Source organism: Astyanax mexicanus, chromosome 21 (assembly GCF_023375975.1).
Source record: "Astyanax mexicanus isolate ESR-SI-001 chromosome 21, AstMex3_surface, whole genome shotgun sequence".
Classification (NCBI taxonomy): Eukaryota; Metazoa; Chordata; class Actinopteri; order Characiformes; family Acestrorhamphidae; genus Astyanax; species Astyanax mexicanus.
The window spans coordinates 4,749,375-4,773,346 of NC_064428.1; the positions used below are offsets into that span (position 1 = coordinate 4,749,375).

The following is a 23,972-nucleotide window of genomic DNA, read 5'->3' on the forward strand; positions in this document are numbered from 1 at the left end:
TTATGAGCTTATTCTTGCATGGTAACTTCACGAGTTCTTTGTGTTCTTGATGTTAAGAAACACTCCTAGACAGATTGTAGCGAAGATAATGAATGGTATTCACTCAACTATACATCAGTGGTTTTAAGGAATGACAGGCTGATACTAGTGACTGAGGACCTGTTAAAGAATATAATTGTAGCACAATCTAAGGGGTGATTACATTAAAGTGATATTATCTGATTATTTTCTGTTCCTTTTGGAATTTGGGCTCAATTACATTGCTAAAATAAAAACTTCCTACTTCCTACCTACAACTTCACACAAAACTGTTACCAAACAAACAGTGTATAAGACTAGGTGTATACTAGAAAAGAACATTATCTTCAAAATTAGAAATTTACAAGCAAAGAATACTTTACAAACAAATACATTATTCTGTTTAGCATAAAAAACTCATGATCCTTCTGTAGAAACAAAGAGTAGGCCAGCACTGATGCCCCATGAATGAAAAGTTGTGATAAACTGCCCTCTAGAGGGGAAAAAGAGAGACAAATTATTGTCTGCAGCTAAAGTGCAATAATTCTTCAAGATTTTTTTTCCCTTAATTTACAAGGCCAATTAACCAACCCATCCATTAGGACTCCCAGTATCACTAGTGATGCCCCATCACATGCAGAGTAAAGACTAGCACATGCCTCCTCCGATACATGTGAAGTCAGACTCCGCCTCTTTTTGAACTGCTGCTGATGTGACACTGTTCTGATACATCAGCTCACAGATGCCTTGTGCTGATCGACATCACCTTAGTAGTGATGAGGGTAAAGAGAGAGCGCCATCTACTGTACCCACTCAAAGAGAGCAAGACCAATTGTGCTCTCTCAGGGCTCCAGTAGCTAATGGCAAGCTACATGAACAGGATTCGAACCAGCAATGTCCCGATCATAGTGGCAGTGCCTTAGTTCGCTGGACCACTTAAACCCCCTTAATCAAGAAATTTAATAATGTTTTCATACATAAAAAGGGAGCTGTTATTTATTGAGCAACCTCTATTCCACCTGTACTAATGACCCAAATAGTGTCCAAATGGGATGCAGTGCTGTAATGAGACCTACAAGAAACCTACAAAATTTGATAAGATAAGATAAGATGGATTAAATGTGATGTGGTGCTCTCACAATAGGATTATCTGTATTTAATGTGACAAAACGTAGTTAATAGTCATGGCACAACGTTTTAAAACACCTATTTCTATTCTTAAACTTCTGCATCTACTTTATTCTAATAATTTATGTTTTCAGTTTTAGCCACACCCCCTCTGGAATGAACAGGTCTTATGATGTACAGTCATTTTTTTGAGTCTGCTTCAGTAGACCTGAATAAATTCTATGCTCACTTGTAATGATGTAAACTGGTTTATGCTGGCCTGGTTGCTTGTATAAACAGTTTTTTTAATCATGGCAGAATATTTAATAAACTAAACTCAAAATCAAATCAAAATGATTTGTACACTTTTTATAACAAGGGGCTTCGACCAATTGGATTGAAGAAATTCTTAGTAGTTCTAAAACATAACAAAACACTAAACCCACGTTGAGTAAGACACAGTTCACAGTGAAAAGGTAAACTGCCTCAAATCTAGAGAAAAAAAAACTTTGGGAGGCACAAAAACCCACAAAAAGTGGCCACTAATTGACCAGTCCAAACCTCCTCTAAGTTATTGCTAAAAATGGACTGTACCACCATATAAATCTGTTCGTTATGCTCGGGTGTAATTTACTTTACTTTAACTGCATTGTACTGTTTTGTCTCCTGAATACTCAATGCTGATTGGTGTATATAAAAGCTAAGTGGCTGTAAAGGTTTCCATTACATACATCCTACACATATTGTATATAGTTATCAAATATTTAAAAGCATATATGAAGTCTTTTGTGTTTTGTTTTTAGGATCATGTCACACTTTTTCTCTTCCTCTGTCTCATGTACACACACACACACACACACACAGGCCTGTCATGATCATTTTTGTGTACAATATTGTGCCAGAAATTATTGCGATAAACTATATTATTGTCATTTTAAGACCGCTAAATGCCAGTGATATAATTATAATGAATTAGCATTACAAAGCAATTACATGTACATGTGTAATTACGTTATACATTACAGGCATTACAGGAGTTGGACAATGAAACTGAAACTCCTGGTTTTAGAGCACAATAATGTATTGTGGTGACGGACAGTTCTGGTGGAAACAGGAGAGTTGAGGTGCACATTGAATTCTGCGTGATTTGATCAGCCGTGGTTTTATGATTTTTGGATACAATCCAGGTTAGCACCCGAACATCCCTTTCAGACAGCTTCCTCTTACAGCGTCCACAGTTAATCCTGTTGGATGTGGTTGGTTCTTCTTGGTGGTATGCTGACATTACCCTGGATACCGTGGCTCTTGATGCATCACAAAGACTTGCTGTCTTGGTCACAGATGCTCCAGCAAGACGTGCACCAACAATTTGTCCTCTTTTGGTATGTCTGGTATGTCGCCCATAATGTTGTGTGCATTGCAATATTTTGAGTAAAACTGTGCTCTTACCCTGCTAATTGAACCTTCACACTCTTACACTCTGCTCTTACTGGTGCAATGTGCAATTAATGAAGATTGGCCACCAGGCTGCTCCAATTTAGCCATGAAACCTCCCACACTAAAATGATGACAGGTGTTTCAGTTTCAATGTTCAACCCCTGTACGTTATACATGTGAACTAACATACAAATAAACACAATAGACAATATCACAATTATCAAATATTATCGAGGTTGTGTTGTAAAATAAGTTGATAATGTAATTATTGTGAAAAGGCACTAAAAAGAGAACTCAGGGACTGTATATAATATTACATTTTCCAGTGCTTAAATCTAAGTCTTTATTTACATTGCAGTGTTATTAAATGTTATTTGGACATGTACTGTAAAACATTTAAATAAAAAAATCATTGTCATAATTGTCTTATATATGTTTTTTTTTATTCAAGAGATAACATTGGCTATTATAATCAGCTTCTAATCAGTTTCTTTAGACCTGCAGATCAGATGTACTCTAAAAAAACTTCAAACTGATACACATCATTATTATAATCAACATCATATAGGAAGTATGTGGTGAATTGTATCAGCTAGGTACTCTGTAGATTATATGACACTTAATTTCCACATTTACATGAATTTAATGATATTATCAACAAAAACAACAACAATGATACACATATCAGAGAACCAGTACAATGATTTTTTTATTCTGAAATGAAATACAACTGATCTGATAACAACATTGTGATGTTTTCCCTTAAAATCAACAGATAGACCCTTTGTGTGCATGGTAACATTAGTTTATTCTTTTGAGGAGGATCCCACAACTTAAATATTTTTTCTTTAGTAATCTTAGTGTTGTGGTTTGGCTCTCAGTGTTTATCAGACACAAAATATTGTGTATTTATGGCGTTTTAGCATAATTTGGAGTTTAAGAATTTATGGTTGTTCATTATACAGTACTATATACTGGCTATATTAAATAAAACTTCACAGTGAACAGTCCCATTTTACTTAACAGTAAACCCATTTTTTAATCTAATCAAGATATTATCTAGAATAAAGTCAATCAGAAAATGTACATGTAGGCTGTCTGTACAATCATAAGATTTAACAGATATTTAAGGTTAAGAAACATTATTGAAAAGTCTATACTTTTAGGCCAATTTGTCCATTTATTTTGAGGAAGTATTACAAATCATGTTGTTACAATAGTTTTTGAACAATCTTTCCACTGTAATGGATACTACATGTAAAAAAAATCCCTTAATGCAATTAAAGCTCTTTATATTCCCTTTCATTATTTTATTTACTGGCTGTTTTAAACACTGTACAACCATTTCATTTTTGTCGTTTTTTGCATGTAAGACTTAATGTTTATCAATACAATAGTATATTACAATACAATATGTCTGTTACAAGCCTTTGCAAGCTAGAGTTGAATGAAATGAGCGTTCACCACTACAAATATACCAAATATACTGCACTGCTATATTTACTAATACAACATTGTAAACCCCATAGTGCTAAAAGAAAGTATAACAGTGTGAATATAGAATAAGCAACAACAACAAAAAACATTTAAGACTTCAAACTCAAAAGACTAGAAAAGGTGATGTCACATAAAAAAATATATATATTTAGTTTGCTGGCTTAAGTCTAAAAGAATTGAAACAGCTAAAGGCTAGTTAAAATGTATTTATTATAATATCTGTCTGGCACTTTCAGTCCACGCTTAAAATGCTGTAATTTTGGTGGTTTTTGTTTTTTAGACAAAGATTGTAAAACAAATGCTCTATTCTGTGTAAACCTGATCTTCCATGTTACTATTTGCAAACCTAATTATATTGCCATCAGAATCAGAACATCCTGATGAACCAAAAGATCCCTTTCATTATTTTATTTACTGGCTATTTTAAACACTGCAAAACTTACATGTAAGAATAATCTTTATCAATACAATAGTATATTATAATACAATATGTCTGTTACAAGCTGTTAAAAGCTAGAGATGCAATGAAATGAGCATACATACCAAATATACTGCGCTGTTATATTTACTAATACAACATTGTAAACCCCATAGTGCTAAAAGAAAGAATAACAATGTGAATAAAGAAACCAAAAAAGACTTCAAACTAAGACTAGAGAAGGTGATGTCACATGAAAAGATAGTATTTTGTTTGCTAGCCTAAGTCTAAAATAAAAGACTAGCTTAAATGTATTTACTATAATATGTCTGGCACTTTCAGTCCTTGGTTAAAATGCTGTAATTTTGGCAATTGTTAGTCTTTTTCCACAAAGATTGTAAAACAAATGCTCTATTCTGTGTAAACCTGATCTTCCACGTAACTATTTGCAAACCTAATAATATCTGAAATGGGCATCAGAATCAGAACATCCTGAAGAAGGTCGTTGGTAACCTGCTCGTGGTAGTTCCTCACAGGGTAGATGCAGTTCATTGGGACTCCCAGTTTGTCTCTGCATTCCTTCATCTGCAGGGTAAACACAACAGAGGTTCAGCTGTTTGTTACATGAAGTGATTTTAGTCAGTGACATGCAGACGCTATGGCCCAATGTGCTCGGGCAACTGCCCTTTTGGCTGATATTGCCCTTCCGAGGGAGGAGAAAAATAATATAGGCAATATGATTTCATTTTTCAACAAGATTTTCTTTATAATTGGTAATTTTGATTGAAGTTTCGTAAAACAAAGTTATCAGAGTCAATCATTCAGATTCAGAGAGGGGGAGGGGCCCGGGCGTAGCGGGGGACACGCAGCATAGTTCGCCAGCAAAAAAAAAAAAAAAGCGCAGCACACGACCGGGCGACGCTTCAGCCGACTAACAGAGACCCAAGAGGAGTTTGAAGATGCCGTGAGAGGTGAGCTTGAAATGTAGCCTTCACAGTATTACAAGACATGATCACAATCAACTCCTCTAATATCCGATGTCGTCGAGTTTAGGACGTTTAGTGATCCTAAATAATCTGACAGCACCTACTGTGCCACGTTTAGGTACCAAAAAAACCCCGACAGCCAGCTAGCTTGCAGTCAACGTTTAACATGGCTCAGGTTGTTTTGTGGGAGGCTAACCAAACTAAGTTACATGCAGCTGATAACATTTCATTTTATCAAGCAAGATGAATGACGGATGCCAACTTTGCCCACTCTTGGCTGATTCTCTCAGTCAGTCAGCTTCATAAGTTAGAACCTGAAATTGTTCTCCAACTTGGTCATTAGAAAGAATTTCTAGAGATGCTTAGCTCTTGTTTACTGTTTTTGTTCTTTATTCTGAGCTCCAACTCATTCCAAAACCACCTGGATTGGGTTTTTATGTAAGGTATTTCTAAAGGCCGAACACTAGCTTACTGCATTCGTGTTTGTTTATAGGATTAAGTATTTAATATTAATCTACAATGTAGTAAACAATACAATGTGAACATGTGAGCTTACCTTATCTTTGATTTTCTTGCTGGTGTATATCTTTGTCAGGTCGTCGCTGACTAGTGGACACGCTTTATCCACCATGGACATTAAAACAACTTGGGGAATGTCTGTTGAATTGAATAGAAACAGATTTTTCCCATTAGGACATGACAGTAGAGATGATTAGCTAGTTCAATAATTTACTGCAGCAAAATCTAAAGATAATGTTATGTTATACGGAAAAAAAATTGATTTAAATGGCATTTGTTTCCTTTGCTCTCCTCTCAGCTGATTAACTCATATGTTTGAAAGCCACACCAACTGTAGATGGATTTTACACCTCATTAACACATATTATATTTTTTTCTTTTCTTTTAGCAGAATCTGTTACTGTCATTTTGAGATTTTCCAAGTTGGTAACCAAACAGGGTATAGACTGTTGGTCATTAATATGCATGATATTTAAGAAATGAGACATTGTAACCGTTCACGTTTCATGAATGAAGCCCATTGTTTATAGAAATGTTTTAGTTTATTAATAATGTAGTTGTTGTTTCTCGTTCTCGTTGTTTCTTCAGTTTTCACACATTTTATTTAGCACCATAAATTAAAAGCGGACTAAGAGCTGCCACTATGATCGGGAGATTGCTGGTTCATGCTTGCCATTTCCCCACATCACTTCTAGGGTGATGTGGATCAGCACAAGGCGTCTGTGAGCTGATGTATCAGAACCGAGTCGCTGTTTTTTCCTCCGAGTGAGCGCTGTAATGCTACTCAGTAATGTTGTATGAGCAGCAGATGGAAAAGAGGTGGTGGCTGACTTCACATGTATCGGAGGAGGCATGTGTTAGTCTTCACCCTCCTGGTGTTGGGCATCACTAGTGATAGGGGGAGTCCTAAATCATTTTGAGATTGTATAATTGCATGCTTACCCAAATTGCGAGCTTTTTCACGAACATCCTTCATCTTCTGGATCACTTCGTCAGAGATGAGGGAGATGTTGTCTGCTGGAAGAACACTCACCAGACAGTGAACTCTGTCGTTCAGACTTGGCTCACTGTTGTAGCTTGGGTTTCCCTCGGCTATTGGACTAACAGGATTGAACTAAAAGAGAAACAAAAGTACAGTGTAATAAAATGTATGTTCACAAGCCAGGTAAAAAATAATGACTTTAAAACCTGAATCAAACACTAAAATAATACAAATAAAAAAAAATTTAGCAACTTACTACGTAGCCACTTTTTATACGACCATTTAAAACGTGGACGATATCTTCTATGTGAACCCCACTTGAACTACCTGGTTCCAGACCCATGATGTCAGCGAAGGAAAATGGATAGAAAATTCCTGGAGCACCTTTCTTCAGCCTGTGATATTTAAACTGGACAGAAACACAGAAGCATGGATGGGTTTAGACAGTGCAGGTCAATCAGTAATCAGGAGACATGAACACAGTTGAGCATGTATTTCACGTTTGCTGATCTCATCGGGTCACTACCTAAATTCTGTTATTTCAGGTGCAGCATGTTTTCTATATATAATAATATAATGGGAAAACACATAACGGAAATTAAGAGTCTGTCACTTTAGTAGTTGTAGAATACTTTTACCATTTTTGGATGATGAATTGTATAGTGCGGCTTGGGATCCTCAAAGCTTGGGATATGTTTTTATAACCTAACCCTGCTTTAAACTTCTCCTCAAACTTTATCTCTGACCTCTTTGGTGATTTTCTTGGTCTTCATGATGCTGTTTGTTCACTATGCAGTTTTTGCACTGGTCATTAAAGTAACTGTCTATCACTCCTGTAATCTTTCTTTTTTTCTGGTAACTTTAATTTTATCTTCTTTCTGAATAGCACTGAATTACCACACATCCTTCCTTCAATATACAGTGGCATGAAAAACTATTTGCCCCCTGGCCACTTCTGGGAAGGTTCACCAGTGTTCTAGGTTTTCTACATTAGTGAATAATAATAGCTCTCACTGTGGTAGGGTGACCAGACGTACTCTTTTTCCCGGACACTACTTCCTACTTTTGAGACCTAAAAAAATGTCCGTGGGGAATTTCAAAATCGTCCGGGATTTTGTTTGACTGCCCACAGTACAGTGCATTGTGATTAGAATTGCCACTCCGTTCCATTCTACTCCATTCCAGGTTTCTCTGTATCGCAAATTAGTTGAGCCCTTCTCCTCAAATCTATCTACTTTGCGTCGTGTGTGTGTGTGAAGAAGAAAGCGTGGGCTTGCCAGTGTACCCCCGAGTGTTTACAAGCGAAAGCACGTGTGTGTCCGCCGGTTCTACACCTTTTCTCTGCATGGTGTGTGGTGTAGAGAGCAGTTAACAGCAGCAGGCTTTTGACAGAGGAAACGAGGGACAGACTGAGCAGGAGTGTGTAGCACGTAAACAGGTAGTAACGTTAGTAAAGTTAGGATAACACAGGGACTTTGAGGTGATGGAGGTAATGTTAGTAAAGTTAGGATAACACAGGGACTTTGAGGTGATGGAGGTAACATTAGTAAAGTTAGGATAACACAGGGACTTTGAGGTGATGGAGGTAACGTTAGTAAAGTTAGGATAACACAGGGACTTTGAGGTGATGGAGGTAATGTTAATAAAGTTAGGATAACACAGGGACTTTGAGGTGATGGAGGTAATGTTAGTAAAGTTAGGATAACACAGGGACTTTGAGGTGATGGAGGTAATGTTAGTAAAGTTAGGATAACACAGGGACTTTGAGGTGATGGAGGTAATGTTAGTATAGTTAGGATAACACAGGGACTTTGAGGTGATGGAGGTAACGTTAGTAAAGTTAGGATAACACAGGGACTTTGAGGTGATGGAGGTAATGTTAGTAAAGTTAGGATAACACAGGGACTTTGAGGTGATGGAGGTAATGTTAGTAACGTTAGGATAACACAGGGACTTTGAGGTGATGGAGGTAATGTTAATAAAGTTAGGATAACACAGGGACTTTGAGGTGATGGAGGTAATGTTAGTAAAGTTAGGATAACACAGGGACTTTGAGGTGATGGAGGTAATGTTAGTAACGTTAGGATAACACAGGGACTTTGAGGTGATGGAGGTAATGTTAATAAAGTTAGGATAACACAGGGACTTTGAGGTGATGGAGGTAACGTTAGTAAAGTTAGGATAACACAGGGACTTTGAGGTGATGGAGGTAACGTTAGTAAAGTTTGGATTACACAGGGACTTTGAGGTGATGGAGGTAACGTTAGTAAAGTTAGGATTACACAGGGACTTTGAGGTGATGGAGTAACGTTAGTAAAGTAAGGATTACACAGGTACTTTGAGGTGATGGAGGTAACGTTAGTAAAGTTAGGATTACACAGGGACTTTGAAGTGATGGAGGTAACGTTAGTAACGTTAGGATTACACAGGCACTTTGAGGTGATGGAGGTAACGTTAGTAAAGTTAGGATAACACAGGGACTTTGAGGTGATGGGGTAATGTTAGTAAAGTTAGGATAACACAGGGACTTTGAGGTGATGGGGTAATGTTAATAAAGTTAGGATAACACAGGGACTTTGAGGTGATGGGGTAATGTTAGTAAAGTTAGGATTACACAGGGACTTTGAGGTAATGGAGGTAATGTTAGTAAAGTTAGGATAACACAGGGACTTTGAGGTGATGGAGGTAACGTTAGTAAAGTTAGGATTACACAGGGACTTTGAGGTGATGGAGGTAACGTTAGTAAAGTTAGGATAACACAGGGACTTTGAGGTGATGGGGTAATGTTAGTAAAGTTAGGATAACACAGGGACTTTGAGGTGATGGGGTAATGTTAATAAAGTTAGGATAACACAGGGACTTTGAGGTGATGGGGTAATGTTAGTAAAGTTAGGATTACACAGGGACTTTGAGGTAATGGAGGTAATGTTAGTAAAGTTAGGATAACACAGGGACTTTGAGGTGATGGAGGTAACGTTAGTAAAGTTAGGATAACACAGGGACTTTGAGGTGATGGAGGTAACGTTATTAAAGTTAGGATAACACAGGGAGTTTGAGGTGATGGAGGTAACGTTAGTAAAGTTAGGATAACACAGGGACTTTGAGGTGATGGGGTAATGTTAATAAAGTTAGGATAACACAGGGACTTTGAGGTGATGGGGTAATGTTAGTAAAGTTAGGATAACACAGGGACTTTGAGGTGATGGAGGTAACGTAAGTAAAGTTAGGATTACACAGGGACTTTGAGGTGATGGAGGTAACGTTAGTAAAGTTAGGATTACACAGGCACTTTGAGGTGATGGAGGTAACGTTAGTAAAGTTAGGATTACACAGGCACTTTGAGGTGATGGAGGTAACGTTAGTAACGTTAGGATTACACAGGCACTTTGAGGTGATGGAGGTAACGTTAGTAAAGTTAGGATAACACAGGGACTTTGAGGTGATGGGGTAATGTTAGTAAAGTTAGGATAACACAGGGACTTTGAGGTGATGGGGTAATGTTAGTAAAGTTAGGATAACACAGGGACTTTGAGGTGATGGAGGTAACGTTAGTAAAGTTAGGATTACACAGGGACTTTGAGGTAATGGAGGTAATGTTAGTAAAGTTAGGATAACACAGGGACTTTGAGGTGATGGAGGTAACGTTAGTAAAGTTAGGATAACACAGGGACTTTGAGGTGATGGGGTAATGTTAATAAAGTTAGGATAACACAGGGACTTTGAGGTGATGGGGTAATGTTGGTAAAGTTAGGATAACACAGGGACTTTGAGGTGATGGAGGTAACGTTAGTAAAGTTAGGATTACACAGGGACTTTGAGGTGATGGAGGTAACGTTAGTAAAGTTAGGATTACACAGGGACTTTGAGGTGATGGAGGTAACGTTAGGAAAGTTAGGATTACACAGGACCTTTGAGGTGATGGAGGTAACGTTAGTAAAGTTAGGATTACACAGGGGCTTTGAGGTGATGGAGGTAACGTTAGTAAAGTTAGGATAACACAGGGACTTTGAGGTGATGGGGTAATGTTGGTAAAGTTAGGATAACACAGGGACTTTGAGGTGATGGAGGTAACGTTAGTAAAGTTAGGATTACACAGGGACTTTGAGGTGATGGGGTAATGTTGGTAAAGTTAGGATAACACAGGGACTTTGAGGTGATGGAGGTAATGTTAGTAAAGTTAGGATAACACAGGGACTTTGAGGTGATGGGGTAATGTTGGTAAAGTTAGGATAACACAGGGACTTTGAGGTGATGGAGGTAACGTTAGTAAAGTTAGGATTACACAGGGACTTTGAGGTGATGGAGGTAATGTTAGTAAAGTTAGGATTACACAGGGACTTTGAGGTGATGGAGGTAATGTTAGTAAAGTTAGGATTACACAGGGACTTTGAGGTGATGGAGGTAACGTTAGTAAAGTTAGGATTACACAGGGACTTTGAGGTGATGGAGGTAACGTTAGTAAAGTTAGGATTACACAGGGACTTTGAGGTGATGGAGGTAATGTTAGTAAAGTTAGGATTACACAGGGACTTTGAGGTGATGGAGGTAATGTTAGTAAAGTTAGGATAACACAGGGACTTTGAGGTGATGGAGGTAACGTTAGGAAAGTTAGGATTACACAGGACCTTTGAGGTGATGGAGGTAACGTTAGGAAAGTTAGGATTACACAGGGGCTTTGAGGTGATGGAGGTAACGTTAGTAAAGTTAGGATAACACAGGGACTTTGAGGTGATGGAGGTAACGTTAGTAAAGTTAGGATAACACAGGGACTTTGAGGTGATGGAGGTAACGTTAGTAAAATTAGGATAACACAGGGACTTTGAGGTGATGGAGGTAATGTTAGTAAAGTTAGGATAACACAGGGACTTTGAGGTGATGGAGGTAATGTTAGTAAAGTTAGGATAACACAGGGACTTTGAGGTGATGGAGGTAACGTTAGTAAAGTTAGGATAACACAGGGACTTTGAGGTGATGGAGGTAACGTTAGTAAAGTTAGGATAACACAGGGACTTTGAGGTGATGGAGGTAACGTTAGTAAAGTTAGGATAACACAGGGAGTTTGAGGTGATGGGGTAATGTTAGTAAAGTTAGGATAACACAGGGACTTTGAGGTGATGGAGGTAACGTTAGTAAAGTTAGGATAACACAGGGACTTTGAGGTGATGGAGGTAACGTTAGTAAAGTTAGGATAACACAGGGACTTTGAGGTGATGGAGGTAACGTAAGCTCTATAACATGAGAATGATGAGCAGTGGCTGATAAAAATAGCAAACGGTGAAGAATGAGAAGTGTTGGATGAGCAGTAAGTGTATATTTTAGGCTACATTATAGTATTTCAGATATTGAAGTTAAAGCTGTGTTGAAAGGTTGCATAGTTTGAGTTTTGTAGCCTCTATGCTGTGGTTCAACATGTTTTAAAAAGCACTAAAACAAGTGAAATAACAGATTTTAAAACGGATAGTTAACTTAAAACGTAAGTGTAAAAAATATAAAAGTAATATTAGTTAAAGGTATGCCCACACTGAATAAGAGTAAAACAGTGTCAAATGCTTTTAAGACATAGTTGCATGAATTCATAAAGCAGCTCTGTTTGTAGCCTGATACAAATACATGTTATAGCTGTTTAAAGGAGGAGGAAGCACCTTTAACCTGAAGAATTAGAATTGAGCTGTTATATCAGAGATCCCCCCCCCCCCCCCCCCCCCAAATAAAAAATAAAAAAGGTGTCCTCCTTTTCAGAAACCCAAATCTTGTCACCCTACACTGTGGTCCTAAAGCTTTAGAAATTATTTCATAACCTTTTCCAGACTGATAGATGATCAATGTTTTTTATCATCTGCTCTTGAATTTCTTCAGATCAGGGTATAATGTGCTGCTTTTTGAGATCTTTTTATTCTGCTTCATGTTGTCAGACAGGTTATATTTAAGTGATTTCTTGATTCTACAGGTCTGGCAGTAATCAGGCCTGGTTGTGGTTAGTAGTGAAATTGAAGCGTTCCAAAAAAGTGTGATTAATCACAGTTAATTTATGGTAGCAAACACTTTTTCACATAGGGCTAGATTGGTTTGGATAGTTTTTTCCTTTAATAAATAAAATTGTCATTTACTCATGTTATCTTTGTTTGATATTAAAGTTTGTTAGATAATCGGAAAAATCAAAAACAAAGAAGAAATCTGTAGGGGGCAAATAATTTTCACGTCATTGTATGTTATAGACTATATAAAGTATATATTTATTCACTGAGAGCAATTACTTATGGAAAACCCATCATGAGCTGAAAGTTAGCAGCAATGGAAGCTCAGTAATTACCTTGACAGTGAAGCTGTAGCTTTTACCAGCTGATGAATCAGCCAGAGCAGCAGTTGTATTGTGGCCTTGGAGGACGGTGTTGACAGAGTTGATAAAACTGGACTTCCCAGCTCCGATTGGTCCATGGAGCAGAATATTGAGACGATTGACATCTGGGACACTGACCTGAAATGCCCTCAGTTTTTGCAGCATATCTTCTTTGTTGGCTCCACTGTTTATGACAATGAAAACCAATATCATACATTGATATATAATATATTCACTACTTTTATTGGACACAGAAAAATGTTGATTTGATTTAAGCCATCCTTGCAACAAACGCACAAACATGTGAGCTCCCGCGCCTGGCACACCTTCACTACTTTAGCATTCTAACACAGTACAGTACAAATGGAGCTATGGCAGTGTAATACAGTGGCTAGCATACCCCTTGAACCATATTGCTATTTGTCACCTTACAACCACAAACTTACATGTATTGCATTCAGATTTTAAGTGCTAGACTGACATAAAGTAGCACATAATTGTGAAGAGGAATGAAAATGATTTAAAAAAATTTAATCAAATAAAAATCTGAAAAGTGTGACATGCAAAAAATATTCAGTGCCCCATATTTCAGCCGAAATAGGATTTAGGTCAGGTCTTAATGTGACTGGGCCGTTTTAACACATCATTATACATCATTACACATAATCTAACCCTGCTTTAAACTTTTCCACAACTTTATCTCTGAACTGTCTGGTGAGTTCCTTCACAGAAGAGGTGTATTTATACTGACACTAAATTACACACAGCCGGACTCCTAACTAATTCTGGACTTCTGAAAGCAACTGATTGCACCAGATTTTTTATATAGGGGGTTTCAGAGTAAGGGGGGCTGAATACTTTTGCACATCACACTTTTCAGATTTTTGTTGGATTAAAAGGTGACTATTTAATATATATATATTATTTAACCTTTAATTTAACCAGGCACATCAATAAGACATATTATTATAAAAAAATATTAAAATAACAGCCTGGCAAAATGTAAAATAGTTCAAGGGGTATGAATACTTCTGCAAGCCGCTGTAAGTAAATATGATGTGAAATGAAGCTAATCTGAGAGAAATATGGACTATAAAAGGATAGAAAGTCTTATTATAATTGATAATAACTGATTATACCTCCATGTCACCGGCCTCCATGGTTCATCAAATTCTATAAAAATGACAATAAAAGACAATAGGTTTTTATGTGCACACCAGAAAATAGAACAGCACTTTATATGTAAAAAAAGTACAATTTAATACTTTTAAAAATAAAAAAGTTGATACAAAGCTGATAAAAATGTGATAAAGTTGAATGTATGAAATCTTAATCCATATAAATTTTCTTTAAATCTCACCTGATGCTGCAGGGGGAGTTTGGTCCACAGTAAAACCAGGGAGATCACGGAAAAACTTACGGAACATATCTGGTATTTTTCTCCAGGCCTGCAGTGAACAGGACGCATTGTTATTTATTACAGCATGTATGTTCAATCTGTCCAATCAGCAAAGAGCCGGGGTGGCTGCAGGTTTTCTTTCCAGCCAAGCAGCTCATGTCCTGAGGTGTTTAAACACTGAACAAATGGTTAAACAGGTGGAATCAGGTGTGCTCCTTGTTGTTTAGAAGGGAAAGCAGCAACCACTCTGGTCCTCTGCAGATAAGACTAGACACTCCTGTTCAGTGAACCATGTTATGACCTATAGACATACATTCAGTCTGCCTGCCATACTTGTTTTTCAATAATCTCATATCCAGCACAACCAGATTACCAATATTTAAAACATAATACAATCTGCCTTAAAATAAAAAAGCTAGGTAAACTTGGAATTACTGCATAAATGGTTGCTGTAGCCATTAGCCAACACAAGGCCACTTTTAATAGAATCAGAAAAAGGGTTAACTTGCTCTTTAACCCTTTTTAACCTGAGGCCAGGCAGTTAACCAATTCATAACATATACATGTACAGTACTGTGCAAAAGTTTTAGGCACCAAAGCAAATTACACTAATCCTTTTATCTCAGCAATATGAGTGTTTTTTACCTGAAAAAAGCACCACATATGATTTGAACAGATGCAAATAAACATACTGTACATACAGTAAAATGTAACAAGAAATTCTCATGTTTTATCCTGTGAGCCATGCTGAAGAAAAAGTGTAGTTTCTTCAGATTTCTCCTGGATGCTCCTCAGCCACCATGTGAATATATATAAATGTTCAGTTCCATCTGCAGCTCACCCGATTTACCATATTTACCAATTTACCAAACCAGGTGTTGATTAATATGATGAGAACTAGAAATAACTCGGTAACACTTTATAATACTGTCCCATAGTTAATAGGTAACTAAGCAGGAACTAAGCAGTAACTAATTAATAGTGCTGCATTAACACCTAAATATTTTCTATTAACTACCAGGTAGTACTGAATAATTACTCAGTAGATAGTACTGAACTAATGATTATAGTAGTTCACTAATAACTCCACAATAATTACTGAGACTTACATACCTCCCAGAGAACTACTTACTACTTATGTCTCCTTTATAATAACTATTCATTAATTACTGCTCAAATCAACATTAATTACTGAAAACCCTTACATGCCACCTGGGGAACTATAGATCTAAATCAGGCATATTTGAGTTAAATGCATATTAATTGAAGGCATATTTGAATTAAGCAAGTGACACCATTTGTAGTAGTGGTAACCTTAATTACCTTATTATCCTCAGTTACTTCCAAATATTAGCAACATATAGTAAAATACTACAGTGTGTAAAAAAACAACATTATAACGTAATTATTATTGCATAGAAGACATTGATGAAAGTTCTCCAGAAGGCATCTAAGACTCTAAGAATGACTGTAAGACTGTAATAATGTAACAATCATTGCTTTAATATTAGGTATCAGCCTTATAAAAGTGTATCTTCAGCGTTTGCAGTCTCACAGAGATTTATTTTACTGCACATTATTAGGGCAATTACGGTAATTTCACAGCGGACGCAGATCTCCTGGTCCTTCGTGTAAATTCTCTGCTGTGCTGTTGCTGCTGCTGCTGCTGGAGGAGGATTAAGAGAGACTCTGCTGCTTTCATATTTCTGTATTTAATTGAAAATAAACTAGTAATCAAGATATTGAGATCTTTTCCAGCTTATTTTACCCCCGGATCAGATGAGGACTCTTTGTGGGTTGTTAACCAGCTTTAGGATGTGTGTTAGCTAGCTAAGTTAGCTAAGTTGTGTGTGTAGTTAGCGTTAGCCAGCTAAGTTAGCTAAGTTGTGTGTGTGTTAGTTAACTGGCTAAGTTAACTAGGTTATGTGTGTGTTAGTTAGCTAGTTTAAATGTGTGTTAGTTAGCTAGGTCAAATGTGTGTTAGTTAGTGAAGAGTAACTGTTTATTTTACCTTGAGTGTATTGACAAATATCTTTCAATTATGATTACTTACCTTAGTATCTATAATTACATAATTATTGTGTGAAACCTTGTATTGTATATGCATTAACCAATACTCACATTATATTTGATCATTTTTACTCACAGTGTATTTTACACGCAATTATATAGAAGATTAACCAATAATCACAATATACTCTTTACATATATAGTAAAACATTGTTTGATCAGGCATGTGACTAACACAGACTCTATTATATGACAAATTAACCCACATGATACATTTACTAACACATAGGATTTATTATATGGCGGACTAACCACGCGTTACTAACACATTAACATATAATATATGAGATGTAGCTCAGGCTTGAAGTATTTTGTTTACTGCATGACCCTAACTAACGGTCATCAACTCGACGGAGGAGGCTTTTAGATCAAAGCGGCCTTCTGTGTGTGGGGGAACCTGCAGCTGCTTCAAAGCGGGGGGTGACGCACACACACAGATAGTGCCACGATGTTCCATTCTGGAAGAACACAGTCAAGGCCAAACACTAGTGGTCTGATCAGACCTGTGAAACTTGAGCACTAACACATGAAATTACGCATACTAACATGAGATGATTTTAGCAACGCCTCATCAGCAGGTTTCACGTCATTTGGGGTATAAAACATGGAGTCAGATCAGAGGGGGGTCAGAACTTATGCTGGGACGGCTGTGTTATGCTGGGACGGTCTTTCATGTGTTGGTTCTCCTGAATATTCAGTACTTTGTAATAAATACTTGGTTTGCTTTCAACTTCACTCCACCTGTCTGACTCTCTCTATCAAACGAACACGCAGGGGAGTTGTACCCCGGACGAGAGGTGGGGGTAGCCCACCTTTCATTTTCTTTTCTACAACATTAGCAAACTAAGTTAGCTAGGGGAAATGTGTGTGTGTTAGCTAGGTTAATTGTGTTAGCTAGTTTAAATGTGTGTGTTAGTTAACTAGGTTAAATGTGTGTGTGTTAATTAGCTAATTTAGCTAGGGGAAATGTGTGTGTGTTAGTTAGCTAGGTTAAATGTGTGTTATTATTATTATTATTATTATTAATAATGTATATTTCCCTTTATAATACTGTGGTATGATCTGCAGTAACTCCTAAAGAAGAACACAGTAACTCCTCAGTAATTAGTTAACATGTTTCTCACTTTATAATACTGTGGTATGATCTGCAGTAACTCCTCAGTAATTAGTAATTAGTTAACATGTTTCTCACTTTATAATACTGTGGTATGATCTGCAGTAACTCCTAAAGAAGAACACAGTAACTCCTCAGTCATTAGTAATGGGTTACCATGTGCTGCTGTTAACTCCCGAAAAAAAGAAGACAGGGACCCCTAATTAATTATCTATGAAGAACACAGGGATGCCTAGTTCGTTATCTAACACAAATATTTATTAATTTAAACATGATTTCCCCCAGAATAAGGATCTAGGACACTGCCTAGAGTAAAGCTGTATGTGAGCCATCACTTCTACTGAGCACATCTCCAGGAGGACTGAAGAAGAGCACAGGTTTAGAATAAACACCTGTAACACACTGACAGAACATTACAAAAATGGGGGTTAAGCAGACTACTGCACATTTCAGTGTGTCTAACATTTGGAAGATATTGAGCATACTAAGGTAAGTAAGGTTAATATATGATAAGCATACCTGTCAAGTTTTAGATTTAAAAATAAGGGATATTTTCCTCTGTCCGCTTAAAGCCGTCCCACCAGCCCAACGAAGGTTCAGTATCTCTTACATTTTAAAACAGGTTTACAAAAAATCTAAAATAACCACATGTGAACCACTTACACACTACAATTAGATTATCAGAATCTGAACATGTTGTGGACATTCCTACATATGTCATTCTTTTAATACAGCCAAATTAAAAACCCTTTTCTATATCTTTTTTTTAATTAAGATTTCATGTCTTTTTTGTAATAAATGCACTCTTTTATATGATATATTTTTTATTTATTTAATGGATTTAAAATTGAACAAAGAGTGCACAAATTCTGCAAAATGACTGTTGGTGACCTAAAAATGGTATTATGAGCTTTTACTAAAAGGACATGGACCAGATATTCTGCATCAGTAAAAATTAGTCCTAAGGGGCCTACACAATAATTTTCTTCCTTTTGATCACTCCACCCCTGATCAGTTCAGTTAATGTCAGTCCTCTCCACATTTCTAGTTAAACTGAGTCACAAGCTGTAATTTTTTTTATTTTAAAAGGTTTAATCTGTGTGTTTTATTTCGGAGTATTTTTAAGCAGCTATCAGAAAAATCTCATCACAGTTTCCATGATTAGACTACCGTTACCTTTCTTTTAGAAAAATCGCTGCATGTATGTTTTAACATCAGCTGCTCCAACTAGCTGCCTGAACTCACAGCGAGGAGGGCGGGGCTTCTCCACACTGACCCTCCTTGCAAGCTGATTGGCTGTTTCTCCTGAAAGGCGGGACTTTCTCCTTGAACCGGCTCCACGATTGGTTAAGAGACACAGAGCGGTCAGTGCCCTGTATCCTCAATAATATATATTTTTTTATTTTAATAAAATACGGGAAATTTACGGGAAAATACTAATACGGGAGGACGGCGGGAAAGAGGAGTAAAATACGGTAGTTTCCCGGCCAAAACGGGAGACTTGACAGGTATGATGATAAGTGGTGTCACTGACTTTAATATCACCACTGATAGAATAACCTGCAGCAGCAGATAAACACACTGATAGAGGCTAGCGGTCCGGCGCTGTGGAATTACCGTAATTACCCTAATAATGCGCACTAAAAGTCTGTGAGACTGCAAGGCTAAAGATGAACGTTTATAAGGTTGGTGCTGAAAATTAAAGCAGTGACCATTAAAACAAAATTGAGTACAGTCAGTCTCAGAGTCTTCTGGAGAACATAAATAATGTCTACTATGTAATAATATTACGTTATAAAGTTTTTGTTTTCTTTCAAAAATGGGGTTTAAGCAGATTACGATTTTACTATATGTTGCTAATATTTGGAAGATAATGATGATAATAAGGTAATTAAGGTTACTACTACTACAAATGGTGTCACTCAAATATGCCTTTAATATCACCACTGATATGAATTGTTTGTGTTGACTGATTTAGATCTATAGTTCCCCAGGTGGCATGTAAGGGTTTTCAGTAATTAATGTTGATTTGAGCAGTAATTAATGAATAGTTATTATAAAGAAGACATCATTAGTAAGTAGTTCTCTGGGAGATATGTAAGTCTCAGTAATTATTGTGAAGTTAATAGTGAACTACTATAATCATTAGTTCAGTACTATCTACTGAGTAATTATTCAGTACTCCCTGGTAGTTAATAGAAAATATTTAGGTGTTAATGCAGCACTATTAATTAGTTACTGCTTAGTTACCTATTAACTATGGAACAGTATTATAAAGTGTTACCAATAACTCTATTAACCTCAGATGATGAGAGATTAGGAGATGTTTTAAGGAAAACAGGGCTGTAAAAGCACAGCTTTTTGTAAAATTGCTTTTTGCATTTGTTGTTATTACTGTTATTTCTTTACTGAAATTCACACAGGTGCCTTAAACATTTGCACAGTACTGTATACCTAAGAAAAGGTAGCCCGGGATAAAGGGAGCTTTTCTCATCAGTGTTGCACTCCCTAAACAAAGAGTACACCCTAAAAATCACTATATTTGACTGAAATAGCTAAAATAACAGTGTGTGAGACTTTATAAAATTATTAATTTAGGCTTTTCAGGTCTTTAAGTTTAACACTGCTACTGAGCATGCTCAGATTGAAGTCTTTGTTACTACCTGGTTGTTAGGAGATTTCTGCTCTAAAAACAATAAGTGAAGTTATTGTTTCACCCTGCAATTAACTAGAACTTATTCAAACTAATAATTTTGGCATCTTTTGGTGTTTTTCTTTATAATGGTCCCTCTTAGAGCTTGCTCAGCAATATTAGCTTGCAGTGCTATAAGCTAATAAAACAAATCAGATGTATCTAATCAAGCACCATCTTGCCTATCTGACCTCTTTCCTAATAGGTGTTTAAAGTTCTTCTCCTTTTTCTCCCCCATCTTTTCACTTTAGATCAGAATTCAACTTGTAATGTGCTGATATTTTGTTCTACTGCCTGAAACAATGCTGGGTATATTTACCATAACAATGTTTAGTAGCCACATGTAATGTGCCTTTATCAGAGGTGGAAAGTAATGAATTACATTTACTCAAGTTACTGTAACTGAGTAGATTTTATGAGTAATTTGTAATTTTTAAAGTACTTTTTAAAATAGGTAATTTTACTTTTACTTAAGTACATTTTGACACAAGTAATCTACTTTGTTACATTGGAAAACTCCCCGTTACTGAGTAAAAAAATAAAATGCTGGAAAAAAAAACAATTGTCTGAATAAAAAAAAAAGAAATTGGCACGGATGCGCCGGCGCATGTATGCTCGTGTGGCATAACGTCAGGCAATAACGTCCTCATGCAATACAAAATGTGCCCCACCCGACAGAGCTGCAGCTTTCAAAAGTTCCACATCAAACCTGAGAAAGCATGTGGTATAAATATTTTTATCATTAAACAATCTGATTATATGTTAAAAAAGACATGTAAATAGCAGTTAAAGCACAGCAACGGCAAGTTAAAACATAATAATGACCTGTAAAACTTTAAAATTACAGTTTATAGTCACATATATTACCATAACTTTTTAATAGTAAAGAAAAAAATGGATCATAGAAATCTATACCACTATATCAATATTTATCTGAACGAATACTGCCTGAAAAAGGTCCAAATTATTATGTGGAATAATAGTTCATTAAAAACAATTTAGTTTATGATTTGTTTTTACTTTTTTTACATCAAATTATTAAATTATTAACCCTTGTGTGGTGTTCATATTTTTGTTACTCGTTTACTTTGTTACTTGTATTTAATTCAGCAAAATTAAGCAATTTTACATTAAAATGCTTTACACATGCTCGCTTCACCTAAATTTCAAGCAATATAAACAGCTTACATGGTTAATATTTGCCCTTTACCTTTCTTATGTTACATTTCTTTCAAAAAGTGCTACTCTTTTTTTTATTAGTTTTTTAATAAAATGTAAAAGAAAATGAATTAAACTCAAGATATGAGTAGAAAATTTGTTTAGTTTTAAATTTACAAATGAAGCAATGTTTATTAGCCCTTGGCCAAACATACTGTATGTAATATAAATGTGTGTGTGTTTGATATATGTTTTTCACAAAAAATGAGCCAATGCCAATGAGTTTGAATTAGAAAAAATATTTTTTTTGTATCATTTGATGAAAAATGAAAATGGGTCCCACAGACCCGAACACCACACAAGGGTTAAAAGTAACTTTGTAACTTTTACTCAAAGTAAATTTTAAATTGAGTACTTTTTTACTTTTACTCGAGGAGATTTTTAGATGGGTACTTTTACTTTTATTTGAGTAGAATTTTAGCAAAGTAAAGATACTTTTACTAAATTACAATTTTTCTGTACTTTTTCCACCTCTGGCCTTTATGCATGTTAAGATTTAGTAAAGTCTTCTTAATACTTTTCACTTTTAGTGAAATCGTCTAGTGCAGTTATTCTCCCTCAGCATAAACAGAAACTAGGTTTCTGCTAGAGTACACAAAACTAGGCGCCGTGCTCGAAACTAGGACTTCTGGTTTTATTACCGCCATATAAAACTGTAACCAGTACTCCCTGCAGTAAAACAGGATCTTTGGACAACGCAACAACAGAGGATTTTAGAAAGTAAAAGATTTGCTCAATCAGCTCGTCTGATGCAGATACAAACTTTTAGAAAAACAACAATTTAACCAACAAGTTAAAAGTTGTTTTCCTGTAGTTTAATATTATCATAGGCATATCTACATGCTTCCTATTTTCAGGATGCTGGTTACGTTCATTAGATCAGCAATTAATTCCAGTTAATCCAGTGTTAGATTAAGGCTACACACTTGAACAACACTGCATGCCAGGTTGCTAATATTAAAGTAAACAGAGTGCACTTGTTTGAAGTAACATAACAGAATGAAAAAGTTACTTTCAGTTTCCATTTCCCATAAATGATTTAATCTGTTGTGGACTTGTTAGAGCTTAAAGCATATTTACAAAAAACTAAAACTAGAACTAAATAACAGTAGTGCCTGCAAACAGCACAGTTAGGAAATACACACTTTACAAACCTTACAGTCCCTCTAATCTCCGAGATCTGTTTACGCATTATCACAAAACAATGCCTCTATGAAACAACTTCCTGTTTTCCACAGTGGAAACTTCCTCCACAGAATCGTATCTATAATAGTAATATGCAAAACAAAGAATAACCAAGTTAATTACTAAAATACTGACTTAACATGCTTATTACTAACAAACATCACACTGGGTTCTTATTCTGTATGCTTTATATTAGCAAATACTGGGTGTCTTTTTATTTGATTTCATAGAACATGAATTAAAAAAGTTTCACTTACCTTAAGAACAGAGAAAAAGAAAGGAAATGCCCAGCTTTGAGACCTGTGTGCTGTTGCTGTAGCCCTGCAGTGTAGAGCAGAGCAAATGTTGGTTATAAACCTTTACTGCACTTTTACTTTCACTTTGGAAAGTCACGAGTCATCCCACTGCAATTTATCTAGGTCATCCAGCTTACTTCAGTTTTTCCTAACAAAGGAATTAATAAACAAAACTAGGGATGCATTAATATATGTTTTTTGTATTGCTAAACCACATTATATTCATATACAGCGAGTGAAATAAGTATTGAACACATCACCAATTTTCTAAGCTAATATATTTCTAATGGTGTTTTTGACATTTGGAAATTCTCACCAGATGCCGGGAACAACTCATCCAATCCAAAAATGCACAGAAATCAAACCATAGATGGCCATAAATTAAGTTATGAGGAATATGAGTAATTATACATGAAGAAAGAGAGGTGCAAAAAGCCATGGAAAGTAAACACCAGCCGAAATATATCAGTATATAGACAGCAACCCTGATAATTAGTGCAAATTAATATCAGCTGGTTCAACTGATGCCTATAAAAAGGTGTCTCATTACCAGGGTGCCACACAAGAAACATCTCATAATGGGTAAAACCAGTGAGCTCTCTCAAGACCATTGCAACCTTATTGTTGTAAAACATATTGATGGCTTTGGTTTCAGAAGAATTTCTAAGCTACTGAGGGTTCCAGTGAGCATTGTTGG

At 36.2% G+C, this 23,972-nt stretch overlaps 1 protein-coding gene across 2 annotated transcripts; it reads right to left on the bottom strand.

Moving 5' to 3' along the window:
• Positions 1-3,248: 3,248 nt before the first annotated feature.
• Positions 3,249-23,425, bottom strand: ifi44b (interferon induced protein 44b). Of its 2 annotated transcripts, XM_049469396.1 has the most exons (9): positions 23,237-23,425; positions 22,949-23,058; positions 14,662-14,749; positions 14,441-14,474; positions 13,275-13,485; positions 7,221-7,373; positions 6,925-7,096; positions 6,020-6,120; positions 3,249-5,062 (listed from the first exon to the last, which is right to left on the bottom strand). In XM_049469396.1, exons 3-9 carry the CDS (start codon positions 14,726-14,728, stop codon positions 4,889-4,891), a joined length of 912 nt encoding a protein of 303 aa, XP_049325353.1. In that variant the 5' UTR covers positions 14,729-14,749; positions 22,949-23,058; positions 23,237-23,425; the 3' UTR covers positions 3,249-4,888. The 2 variants fall into 2 exon arrangements, with proteins under 2 accessions (XP_049325353.1, XP_022520005.2); XM_022664284.2 differs by lacking the exon at positions 22,949-23,058 and having other exon boundaries at positions 23,237-23,424.
• Between the last annotated feature and the right edge of the window lie 547 nt (positions 23,426-23,972).

Coding starts and splice junctions, on each gene's coding strand:
- ifi44b (XM_049469396.1), bottom strand. CDS start 14,728: ATGTTCCGTAAGTTTTTCCGTGATCTCCCTGGTTTTACTGTGGACCAA. Junction 7,097..7,220: donor GTATAAAAAGTGGCTACGTA/GTAAGTTGCTAA, acceptor TTTCTCTTTTAG/TTCAATCCTGTTAGTCCAAT. Junction 5,063..6,019: donor GCAAGAAAATCAAAGATAAG/GTAAGCTCACAT, acceptor TTTACCCTGCAG/ATGAAGGAATGCAGAGACAA.